Source organism: Poecilia reticulata, chromosome 2, assembly GCF_904066995.2.
Source record: "Poecilia reticulata chromosome 2, P_reticulata-male-v2, whole genome shotgun sequence".
In the NCBI taxonomy this organism is placed as follows: Eukaryota; Metazoa; Chordata; class Actinopteri; order Cyprinodontiformes; family Poeciliidae; genus Poecilia; species Poecilia reticulata.
Window position 1 is genome coordinate 31,652,361 of NC_088831.1, and position 11,665 is coordinate 31,664,025.

The window sequence follows — 11,665 nt, forward strand, 5'->3', positions numbered from 1 at the left end:
TGATATGGACACCTCAATTTTTTTGCTGTAAAAATGTTTTTCTTGTTGGTGCTCTGTAATATTTTAATGTTATGAGAAACTGAATTTCGGGCTTTAATAGTCTGCTATTATAATTAATAGAAGTAAGAACTTGAAATACACCCCGGGTGAAACGAATCTGTGTGAAGTTGCTCATATTTACCACCAGGGGGAGTATGAGATCGTTGGGCTGCATGGCTTCACAATGAATTTCAACAGAAAATCCCGATAAAAATAATAGTAGTTTCAATAATAGTTTGGTAAGTAAAATCATGAAGGAAGCACTTCACCTTGTGAATTTTGAGACTTTATGAACCTGAGTATAACATCATTTTTAAAAGGGCGTCAAATTGAAAATACGTCATTTCCGGCGTACAGTAACCGCCCTTTGTGTACAAACCGCGGATTTTTGAAAGTTACCATTTATGTTGTTGCGATTATTAGTCAGACGGACAGCATATTGTTACACTCTTAAGCAGGTGAGTAATAAATCCATGTCCTGACAAATTGACACCGTTTGAACAAACAGCCGAATTTGTGTCACGGTAATGCTGAATGGAGGTAAACTACGTTATGGCTACCAAGCTGATTATTTTACCCAGTTAGCATAGCTGCTAACATGCTAACGTTGCTACGTAAATGGCTTTGAAAATAGTCACTATGGAGCTACAGATGTTGGTTATTTGTGTTGCTGTTTAAATAAAATGCATTATGAGCGTAAGATGTTGCGTAGATATGTTAAAAATTCAAACTGCTGTTTGTGTTTTCATAACTAGTTGCAATCTCACATGCTAACATTGTACTAAGCTTATGAGACGAAACAAATTTTCACGAATAAAACAACGGTTTTTGTTTGTTTTGTTGTCCCGAAGATTAACCCTCCTTTTCATTTACTTCCAATAAATCGGCCTTTTTGTTTGTAAATGGTTCAATCTTTTTGAGACATTTTCTTTTAATCAATGACTGTTTTTATGTTTCTACCATATTATCTGAGACTTATCCTTCACCACGATGGGTGCATCTCCCCCGATCTCTTGTATCTTCATCGTTTACCAGGAGCAAAATAATTGCGTTTGCATATATTTTACAACAAAGCAAAAACTGTACATTTTGCTGCCAAAGATTTGTTTCATTACAGAAGAGATATTATCGCGCAATTAATTATTCTGATTTTGTTACATAGAAGTGAGCCCTATTGTATTGAGACTTTTACCTAACCTGTTCAATGTGACGATATTAGGGCCGCACAGTATTATAAAAGAATGCAACAAGCAATAATATTGCTAAAATTTGCAATCAAAATATGACTTGGTCATTCTCAATGTGCATAGTGCACAACAGGATGTTGCAAGAACAATAAATTAATTTGTTTTTTTTCCCCTTCACTTTCAGCCTTAATCTTATAAAAGTCTGGTAAATTAACCCTCATTACCATAATATTCAACTGGTTAAAACATGCAGGGTTTGTGGTGCATAAATGCATGTCGATTCCTGTTTTGCAATGATTAATAAGCTGCTTTTTGTTTTTCAGAAATTACAGATTGTGTCAGAACATCATGATGTCTATTACCGACCCAAGCATGAGTGACAGGTTCACCAGTTCATTGGAGGAAATCCACAATAATCACCTTAAATCGTATGCAGAGATAATTGACACAATTTCAGAGTTATCTCACAATCAGTTTGTAAAATCCGCTGTTGGTAAGTTTAATTTTATTAATCATATTTTGTGGAATAAGCTATTACGATATCTCAAATGCACAATTTAATCAAACAAACAACTAATATGATAAAAAATATAAATTTGAACAAATCCAAAAGTTTTTATAATAATACATCACATTTTTAAAGCGCTTTTTTTGGACACTCAAAGATGTTTTTTGTTAAGGTACGTAAATGATATTGGAGCTATTCCATTATAGTACACTCATGTCACTTGTGTTTCATAAATTTGCTTCTGTTCCTTCAAAATACATATTTTCGGGGATTAAGAAACGGACAGAGAAATCTAAGAGAGAAACTGGAAATCAATAGAGTTGACAAAGACTAATCTTGGGGTTCCCTAGTTAGTTAATGAAATGACTCTTAATTTAACTGTTAATTTTAATATTTTTTCTCGGCACAGACACGTGTTTGAAGAAAGGCAAGGATGACAAGAAGCTGTTTGAGACGATACAGGAATTTAAAACGGGTAAGTTTCTCTCCCAAACCACCGTAACCTGTGGATTAGAATGGTCCTGCAAATGCATCTAACATCACACAGATGTTGTTGTGCAATTCTAGAGAACAGTGAGCGTTCCCCCCTGATTTCTTGTTCCAGCAGTTTAAGGGAAAAGGAAAGTATTTGAAATGCGTCCTCAAAACATTCAGTTCGCTTTCATCTTGTTTTGACACATTGTCTCTGCAGACCTGGAGAGAAAAAAAATGGCACTGAAGGAGAAACAGCGCGCCATATCAGAGGTGACGTCTGAGATTCAGGAAAAAGAGATGCAGAAAGAGCACATCATCCTAAAAATTCAGAGACACAAAGAAGACCAAATGAAGAGAAAAGACTGTAAGATGTGACTTTTTTTCAATATCGGAAATAATAATAATTGTAATTAATAATACACACACTACTTCAGTATTTTAAATTCTTCTTATGAGATGTAGCTTACAATAATCTCACTTATGTTCCGTATTTCAGTAATCGAGTCTCAGAACAGAGCAAACAAAGACAGACTGAGAAACCTCCAGAAAGCCAGGCTTGTTTTCCAGGATCATTTGGGGCTGGAAATTCGAACGATTATCAACAAGACGCAGATGGTCAAAGGTAAGCCAAGCAGACTAAAAACAGCACTCTAATACTGTTCCACAGAGTTGGAGAAAACTGTTCCTGCTGTTAAAATTGTTAAGATACTGAAGGACGTGATGAAAGGACTGAGGTTGTCGGTGGCTGTATGGCGCATAGTACTCTATTCCCACCATTCCCACCTGTTGCTGCACAGGTGGGAATGGCTGATGGCTACTTATGTCCCTAGTAGCACTGTGTTGTTCTTGGTGAAGTTTAATTTCTGCACAGTAACCATTTGAAAACTACTAATCAATGTCACAGATAATTTTGCTCAAGTCTTTAAGTCAAACTCAAATAGCAAAAAAATAAATGTAATATATTATGATAAAATAGTTAAAATCAGTGGGTTCCAAATATACATCTCGTCAGCTTCATTTCATTTTCTGTGAAAACGCACAATCACTTTACAGCACACGAGCTTAAGCACTTTCTCCTTTTCTTCTTTCCTCTTTATCGAAGAAAACCTAATGAAGGATGAAAGATTATGCAAGACCTGATCATGCTGCATAAAATCTATTGAATTAAAACAAAGGCCTCGACTCTGTATTTGCGTGTTGCCGTGGTGATGTGATAAATTAGTTGAGTTAATTGCCTCTTTTCTCCCACCTCCTCTAACACACAAACAAGACTCAATCTCTTCATACAATCCTGGGATTACTCTGTTAGGCCAACTTTCTGGATCAGAAAGTTGGAATAATGACTTTCTAAAATAAATATTACAGAAGTTTAGTTTTGCTTTTTACTTTTTTAATAGGTGAAAAGTTGCAGTTTATTTTCCGAAACATCAGTCTCTCTGACCAGGACAGCGCTTACGTCATTACAATGGGGCTTAAAGAAAATGGATCTTACCAGAGTAAGTCACACAAATGTTCTCTGAAGTTTATGCTAATTTTATATACATAAAGAAACATAATTGATTCTTCTAATATCTAATAATAAAGTATTGAATATTTACAGTTGTGTCTAGCGATCCAGCACTCGAGTGCTTGCCAATCTTGGAAAGCCGACTCCAGGAGACCAATAATTTACCAGCATTCCTGGCTAATGTCAGAAAGGAGTTCATCTCTAAGGCTCGCTCCTGAGATTTCACGGTATGCTTACAAAAGGCGGTGGTGTTTCTACTGCAATGCAGACTGACGGAAACGATGGTTACATTGAATTTGATCAAAGGGATCATATTCTGATCATATCATATTCTGATCTGTAACCAAATTGTCAACTTTGTCAAGAGGATGAATTTGCTTTTAAATTTCAGATGTGTTTTTACTCAAGTTCTGCCTCTTACAAAATGTATATATTAGATCTTCAACATGTCATGTCAAATAACTAATCATTTAAACGTAAACAGTTTTAATTTATTTTTGTTCTAAAATCAGTGCTCATTTTACAAACATCAGGAACATCAGTGTTTTTCCCCTTGTGCATATTATTTTCTGTTTGTTGTAATAAACTACATGTTTTTAAAAGTATTCTCACTCTTTGAGTTTTGTCTGCACATGTATTGTAAAAACAGTTTGTTATAAAAGTGCACAAACAGCATTAATGCTAAACATACAAAGAAATCATAAATGAAGATTGTCAGAAGATCAATTTCAAAGTTACATTTTTTTTCAATGTAGAAGACCTGAATAAAATATCACGCATGCAGGCTTTAAATGTTAAGAGGCTTTTTTCCCATTTGTAGTCCAGTCATTCAGGCATCAGATGATTTGCTGGTGTTCAGTACAGGTAGCTCCTCAACATAGCTTGATGGGAAATGGCCTTTTCGTTCATCAAGAGCTCCAATCCACCAACCATTTTCTTCCTTTTTATAAATGTCCAGAACATCACCTGAGAAACATGTTTGTTTTTTTTTTCAGTAAAGAGTTCAGTTGTTATTTTGATGATCAACTTTAAGAGAACAGCTTACCTTCTTTGAAAGTCAGTTCATCTTCGTGTTCAGGTGTGAAATTATACAGGGCTTTGCATTTTCCGATGCTGCACAGCACGGCTGCTGTTTGATCTGTTAAATATATATTTCATACATTCAACTTGACATGTAATCTGACACAGTAAATGGAAAACTGTTCTGTGATGTGCTGAATGAATGACCTTCTGTTTTGTCATCATCTCTGGTTGGCAGAGTGTCATTTCCAGTGCTTCCACTGCATTCTGCTGTGTCCTGAGTTGGTGTTGTGGAAGTGATCTGGTCAGCAGTGTTTGGTTCTGGTTTTACAGCTGGTTCTGTTGGAACCTGAATTGGTCCTTTATAAATGATGGAAGCTCTTATTGATTGTTGACTTCTTAACGGCGTCTTTCGGAGTTTTACTGGACGGCTCAACTGAACAATGCTATGCTCACAGTCCTTAGAGGAAAAAAAAAAAGGGCAGGACTCATTATTTACCTTTTTAAAAGGAAGGTGATAGAAATGTGGGATAACTATGTGGATGATTTCAAATAATGATGCTGGCCTTAGGAAATAATTGACACTTGTCTGTAACTGAAAATCAATCAGCTAGAATTTTGTGTAAAAGTTTCAGGGAATTTTTTTACTTGCTACCAATATTCCAGACTTTCTTTTATGTTTTTTTTTTTTTAATCCTTTGGAGTTCTCAAAACCACTGAATTTTGGGGACGTTGTTCTGTGTTCTCAATCTTATTCTTCAAGCATTGATAGTTTTCTCCACTATCTGTAGTGTTTAGTCAGCAGTGCTGTCTAACATTTTGCTGATCAGGTGAAAATGTCAAAATGAGATACATTTTTAAATGGTCCAACTATTTGTCGATTAATTTAATTTTCACCTGATTTAATTTAACTCGTTATTATATAATGGGAAGCAATGTTGCCTGAGTATTGTTAAAAAAGGGGTGCAGTTTAAAGTAATTCAATATTGTATTACATATTGTATATATTTTGCATTTATTGTTTACAGTTTCTTAATATCGAACTTTCTCTGTGTAGCTGCGGTGTGGGTCAATCTTTTTTTTTAATACGTTTGCTTTATTTAGCTGGCTTTAAGAAAGTCAAATTTGTTAATGTTTCATACAAAAGTTTTCATTTTGCACTAATCTTACCTTATCTTTCCATTTGAAAATGCTGCTACCAAATCGTTCAGATGTCTTGGGTGTCTCTTCAAATTCAGAGAGGCATAAGGAGAGTTTGTAATGAGTGGCCTCCAGGAGGTCCAGTTTGAGAGTATTCTGCAGTAAACAAATGGCATTAGTGACTACTTGACAGTCTATCCCCCCCCCCCCCCCCCCGGCATTAAGCACGTCTTTGGGAGCATTTTTGCATGCTTCCCCTCAATTACCTCATCACGGAGCTCCTCAGTTTCCTCAAGGTTCTTCTGATTTGAAAAAGATGAACATTCAGTGTAGGTCTTGATCAGTTTTTCAATTCCTGTATAATAATAATCAGGCATTAGAATGATGCCACATAACATCTTTATGAGTCATGTATAAATTATTACATATAGTTACTGACTTACCTTCACATTCTTTCTTGGTCTTAGTAATGTTTTCTTCGAGACGCTGGAGTTTCAGCTTGATCGCGTCTTTTCTTCTGTCTTTGGTCATCAGTGATTTGCTATCCTCCTCCTGAACAAACAAGCAAATTAATAATTTCACAAGTTATATAAGCTTTAGGTGGAAATTCCTGTTTCACATAGTTGATTTAGATTTGTTTCTCCCATCATTAAACACTTAAAAAGCTGCATCTTATATGTGTTGATATGTCTTTGTCTGATAACATGCTTGCTCTAAAATATTGAAGTGTGAAAAAACAGAAGAAATTCTTTGCAAATAAACCAAAATTAAGCTCCTTACTTGTATCACCTTTTTAGCGCTTATTGCCTTTACTTTGATTTATTGGTAAACTATATGTTTAGCTTCCGGTTTTTATTTGATGCTTTTATTTTGATAAGACAACTTCCGCTGTACATATAGAACGGCAGCTTAACAACAAAGAACGGAACAAGTTACAACAGTGTTGAAATGTATTTTGTTTTTAGCGGTCCCCTTAAGGGCACAAGGTATGTTTATTTTGTAAATACGGATATTTCTAATATTGGTCGGTTAAAAATGTGAACATGTAAACACTAAAGTATAGCTTGTGAATTGCAGTTGATATTTTTTTAATAGTTGAAAATAAAATGTTCAAAGCGTGTGGAGCATTGTCACTTTGACTGTACTGGCTGTATTTTTTGGGCAAGTTATGAAAATCAGATGGAAATTATTATTTCCTATCTACTAAGGTAGATAAGAGCAATAAATACACAACAAAACAAAATACTTACAAAATAATCAGCCATCAAAAACTCTATTTTGTTGTCTTCATTTGTGTTGCCACTTTCTTCCATCAGGGTTTGTATGTCTTTATCCACGTCCACCCTTTGGGCAGTCTGCTCTATCTGCTTTTGACCCTGGAATGAGCAGTAGTAGCTGCAGGTTAACGTGTGTTCTTTCAGGGATTCTATTTGTATTTGTGATCAGGATGCATTGAAGAGTTTCTTACATGCTTAAGTGTTTGACTGAAAGTAGACATGTGGAGGTTATATTTGCTCAAAAGGTTGCACAGAACTTCAATTCGATTTTTCTCCAGCTCTTGTGTGACCTAAGCAAAGCAGAAAGAAATCATACAGCTATTAACAAGCTCATTATTAGCATCACCCTCTGATAAACCACCCATTGCACAAAGCTGTGACAGGACTGCAGAACACACCTTTGCAAGGCAACATTAAGACTTTGATTTGATTTTCTCCTGTATTTTTAATCCCTGCATCATACAGGTCAACTAGCAGACTACATACAATGACTTGACTGTTTGAATTCAATGTTCAAACATTGTAGATTTTATTGGCATTTGATCGTCTACTGAAATGTCTTTTTTCTCTCTCACTGATTCAAGTTATTCTACATAAATTAGGACCTAGATAAATTATAACATTTAGTAAGGTGTTTTCCCACCTGACAGCAGTTTTTCAGAGTGTTTTGCAACTTCAGTCTCATCTGATGACCCTCCATGTTGACACTATAGTAATGTTCATCCACTATGGACTGCTGCTCTGCTGACTTAGTCAGTCTGTTACACATCTGCTGAGAAAAAATACCATGCAATTTCAATCTTCAACAGACATATTGATAGCTTTTCCAAAAATTATATTTTTCTTGATCCTAGGTGAGATAAAAGCAGTTTACCAACAGTATTCTGTACCTTCTGTTTTTCTTTCTCTGTGCTGATGTGCTTGTTGTTTTCTAGATAGTTGAAGAGTGCCTCGTGTTCTTTTGTCAGCCCGTGCAATCTTTTTTTCAGCTGTTTTAGTGCAGAGGAAACCAGGAGAAACAACATTTTATCAGTTCAACTTATTGCGAGCAGAGCATTGAGGATCTGTTGTTGAATCATTGAAGAAACGTGACTGACATAAGTTGAGTACTTTTTTTTAAGCATCTGTAAGCTGTTCCAAAGAGAGAATGCCATAAAAGGGTCCAACAGGAGGAGCAAAATATCTGTATGAGTACAATAAGTACTTCTTAGATCAAATAAAACTTTAATTTAATTACTGTAACTAGACAAATGTTATGTCTTCTTACATTTGTAAAGAGTTTTGTATGAATAATTGTAGGGGTTCTGGTTATAGAAGCTCATATTGCATTCCTTCAGGTTCTAATGTGTGTCTATTTTTATGTCTTTTTAATGCTGATGACATCTGTGATGAATCCACCGTTTTTTCTTGAAAGGTAACGTGGGACTGTGAGGACTGAGGTTATAAAGATTGTACAAATGACCACACCTGAGACAAGTCATAGGTAAATAAAGGAGGGATTAATCTTTGAACTGTGTTGTTATTCTTTTCCAAGGTTACTTTCCATTGAAACAGGACATGATGAATTACTAAAGATTGCTTTGTCTTTAGCTGAAGCTCACAAAATCACTTAAGTGCTTTACAATTTCAACTTTAAATGACTTTTCTCAAGTTTAAAAAGCTTACACACACTACTTCAGTATTTGAAATTCTTCTTAAGCTACATGACTTCCGTCAAACATTTAGGATTTCTTCCACAAACTTCTCACTGTAGTGAGAATTTGCTGGAACTTTGGCCCATTTCCCCTGACAAAACTGATGATTCACAGTTAGGTTTGTTGGTTGTGTTGCTCTCACACACACCCTTTCAGCTTTGCCAACAATTGTATAAGGTATCAAGGCTCGTGAAGGACACTCCAAAACATTATCTTTAATTTCTATGTACATCCTTGCAGTTAGGTGCTGTCGGTCAGATGCATTTTACTTATTTGTCACCAGCAGATTTGATCAACTCTACAAAATCATTGGTTTTGAATAATTTGCTGGTCTGTGGGACACAGATGAGTGTTAACACATCAGCAATGACTTTGAAGAAGCAATTGTTGCTTCCTGTTAATCTTGAAAGGGTAAGTGGGAAATGTTTTGATTTTTGAAGTCCATCCCTCTTGAAAGAGGGCATCGTGGCAGTTTTACTCAACATTATCAAGCATTACTTTACAAGTTAAATCTGACTGGACAACGAAGAAAAAACATTTTGGAAGGACTATAGGGAGAAAGAATCTTCTGGAAAAACTGTCCATTGGACATTGAAATCAAAGTAGAGCTATGTTGAGCTAATATCTAGTGCCCTGTTTGGTAATAAAAACCAACACAAACTAAAACCAGTATCTCACAGCATAACTGGTGAACAAGATGATGGAGATGTGATGATTTGATTTTGTTTTGCAGCCATACAAGGCCTGGTCAAACATTGCAGGCAATGAGTCTATTCTAAAGCCAAGTGTGTCACTATCTGTCTGACAGATGAAGCTTGGGCTAAATTGGTTCATGAAACAGACAATCATCCCAAACACACTACAAAATCTAAAGCATAATGACAGTACAAGGAAAGAAGGTGTTGCAACAGCCCAGTCAAACTTCACCCCTCAACCAGGCTAAAGATTGGACTAATTGTCCTTCAATTTTAAAAATGAGTTAGTACAGAAAATGAAGACATCAAGTAGTTGATGCTGACCTTAGTTGTGAGATAGTGTATAATGGGGTGTGCTTAGTTCTTCTCATGACTCTGTTGGCAGTCATAGAAACTTTCTTCACTGCCATTATCTCTAAAAATATCTAATAAAGTAACACAAAAGGTTTTATGACTTTAATTATCTGCATTTACTTTTTCTTTTATCTCTGCAAGGACATTTACCTCTTCATTGATCCTTGTTTTCAATAAGAAAAAATATTCCTACCTTGAGTTGCTCATTCCAGTTTGCTGTGAAAAGTTTTCCACTCCTTTCAATGGCAGTGTCAAGCTACCAAAACACAAGGAGGCTCTGATGAATATTAGAATTAATTGGAAGTAACGATTAAATGTTTTAGCACAGAGAGAAACAGTAGACTACACACAGGCCTTTTTCTTTTGCCGTGTTCATCTAAGACTTGACGGATTTCCTCAGTGGCCTCTTGTTGAAATGCATTTCCTAATGTTCTGAAAATAAAACATCAGACAGCATATATCAGCAAAATCTATTCAGAATGGGTCGTAGTGTAAGATCATGTCACAAGGTTAATCCAGGGTCAGATCTACCTGTGTGCGTCTGCTCTCGAGTACATCTCGTTTGACACTTGACACCAGGCGGTGTAGGTGGAACTGAGGGGGGAGCCAGCATGAAAAGGTTAGTGCTGTGGGCTAATTAACCTGACACCTGCTCATGTTTTGATCACATCTACATGCAGGGTGCATGCTATTTCTCATGATCCTATTATTGCTGTACACCACGCCGTAGCTCATCTCCTGGGAGTGAGTGGACATGTTTGACACCAAGCCCAGAAAAAAGGCAGAGCTAACTGAAAACTGACAACAACACGATGTCTCTTACTTTTTTGGCATTCCTTGGCATGCTTTGATTAGTTTCCCTGCCAGCTTGGCAAGGCCCTTGGAGTACGTAAGTTCCAGCTCAGCTCTAAAAGCGGGAAACGTTGCAGCAAAGGACAATACTTGTCAAACATAAGTGCTTTAACTGCAAAAAAAATAAAAGTGTTAAACCTACCTCTGCTGAAAAACTGTTTGAAGTTCTTTCAAATAGTTGTCTCCATTTTTTGAATACTGCTTCAGATTTTGATACAGGTGGTTATACTGAAAGAAGACATGTTCTATGAGTTTAAGTCCAGGGGAGGAAAAAAACCATGTGATCTGTCTAACACTAGGTTGCATTTCCAATCCTTTGCCTCCATGAATCTTAAAACCAAACATTACCCTTATTTTTAAGTTAGAGATACTTACAGAGCACGAGTCGATGGGGTCCTTCATCTTAAGGCCTCGGCAGTTAATTAACTTTGAAACTGGAACTTTGACCATTCTCCTCACAGAGCCACTCATGCGGAAATGCCCTGAGCTCTTGCTGGCGCGCAATAAACAGAAAAATTCCAGGAGGAGGGCCAAAGGACCTATAATGGTAAACTAAAGCTAGATGGCTAGTTAGTTTACTATAGATACAGTGGGAGGGAACAAAATGATCAAAACCATTCTTCTTTTGTAGTACATTAACTAAGTTTATTGCTGTTTTGTTTGTATATTTGAAGACTTGGCTTGTTTAAAATTGTGGGTTACTTTGTTACTTGAAATAGATAAAAGGAAAAACTTTTATTTATCATAATTATTGTATATTTTTGTTATTGACAAGATCATTACTAGAAAAAAAAGCCATTTAGCCCTTGAAGATTTAGAGGACAAAGTTTTCAACAGTAATTACATTACAGTTAGTTTCTCGTAAAAAAAAAATAATAAGTTTTTAAATTTCTTTAATAAATATTATTACTATTAATA

At 35.8% G+C, this 11,665-nt stretch overlaps 2 protein-coding genes across 5 annotated transcripts; one reads left to right on the plus strand and one right to left on the minus strand.

Moving 5' to 3' along the window:
* Positions 1-353: 353 nt before the first annotated feature.
* On the plus strand, positions 354-4,320 carry spc25 (SPC25 component of NDC80 kinetochore complex). Its single transcript, XM_008404060.3, has 7 exons — positions 354-497; positions 1,550-1,719; positions 2,144-2,209; positions 2,426-2,572; positions 2,705-2,830; positions 3,606-3,704; positions 3,809-4,320. The coding sequence occupies exons 2-7, from the start codon at positions 1,575-1,577 to the stop codon at positions 3,931-3,933; spliced, it is 708 nt and encodes a 235-aa protein (XP_008402282.1). The 5' UTR covers positions 354-497; positions 1,550-1,574; the 3' UTR covers positions 3,934-4,320.
* A 117-nt stretch (positions 4,321-4,437) lies between these two features.
* Positions 4,438-11,612, minus strand: nostrin (nitric oxide synthase trafficking). 4 transcript variants are annotated; one of them, XM_008404057.3, is made up of 16 exons: positions 11,123-11,612; positions 10,890-10,975; positions 10,719-10,802; positions 10,427-10,489; positions 10,246-10,327; positions 10,089-10,151; positions 8,043-8,141; positions 7,796-7,921; positions 7,344-7,442; positions 7,126-7,251; positions 6,319-6,427; positions 6,142-6,230; positions 5,906-6,031; positions 4,943-5,195; positions 4,761-4,853; positions 4,438-4,681 (listed from the first exon to the last, which is right to left on the minus strand). In XM_008404057.3, the coding sequence occupies exons 1-16, from the start codon at positions 11,216-11,218 to the stop codon at positions 4,545-4,547; spliced, it is 1,731 nt and encodes a 576-aa protein (XP_008402279.1). In that variant the 5' UTR covers positions 11,219-11,612; the 3' UTR covers positions 4,438-4,544. The 4 variants fall into 4 exon arrangements, with proteins under 4 accessions (XP_008402279.1, XP_008402278.1, XP_008402277.1 ...); XM_008404056.3 differs by having other exon boundaries at positions 7,796-7,924; XM_008404055.3 differs by having other exon boundaries at positions 10,890-11,612.
* Between the last annotated feature and the right edge of the window lie 53 nt (positions 11,613-11,665).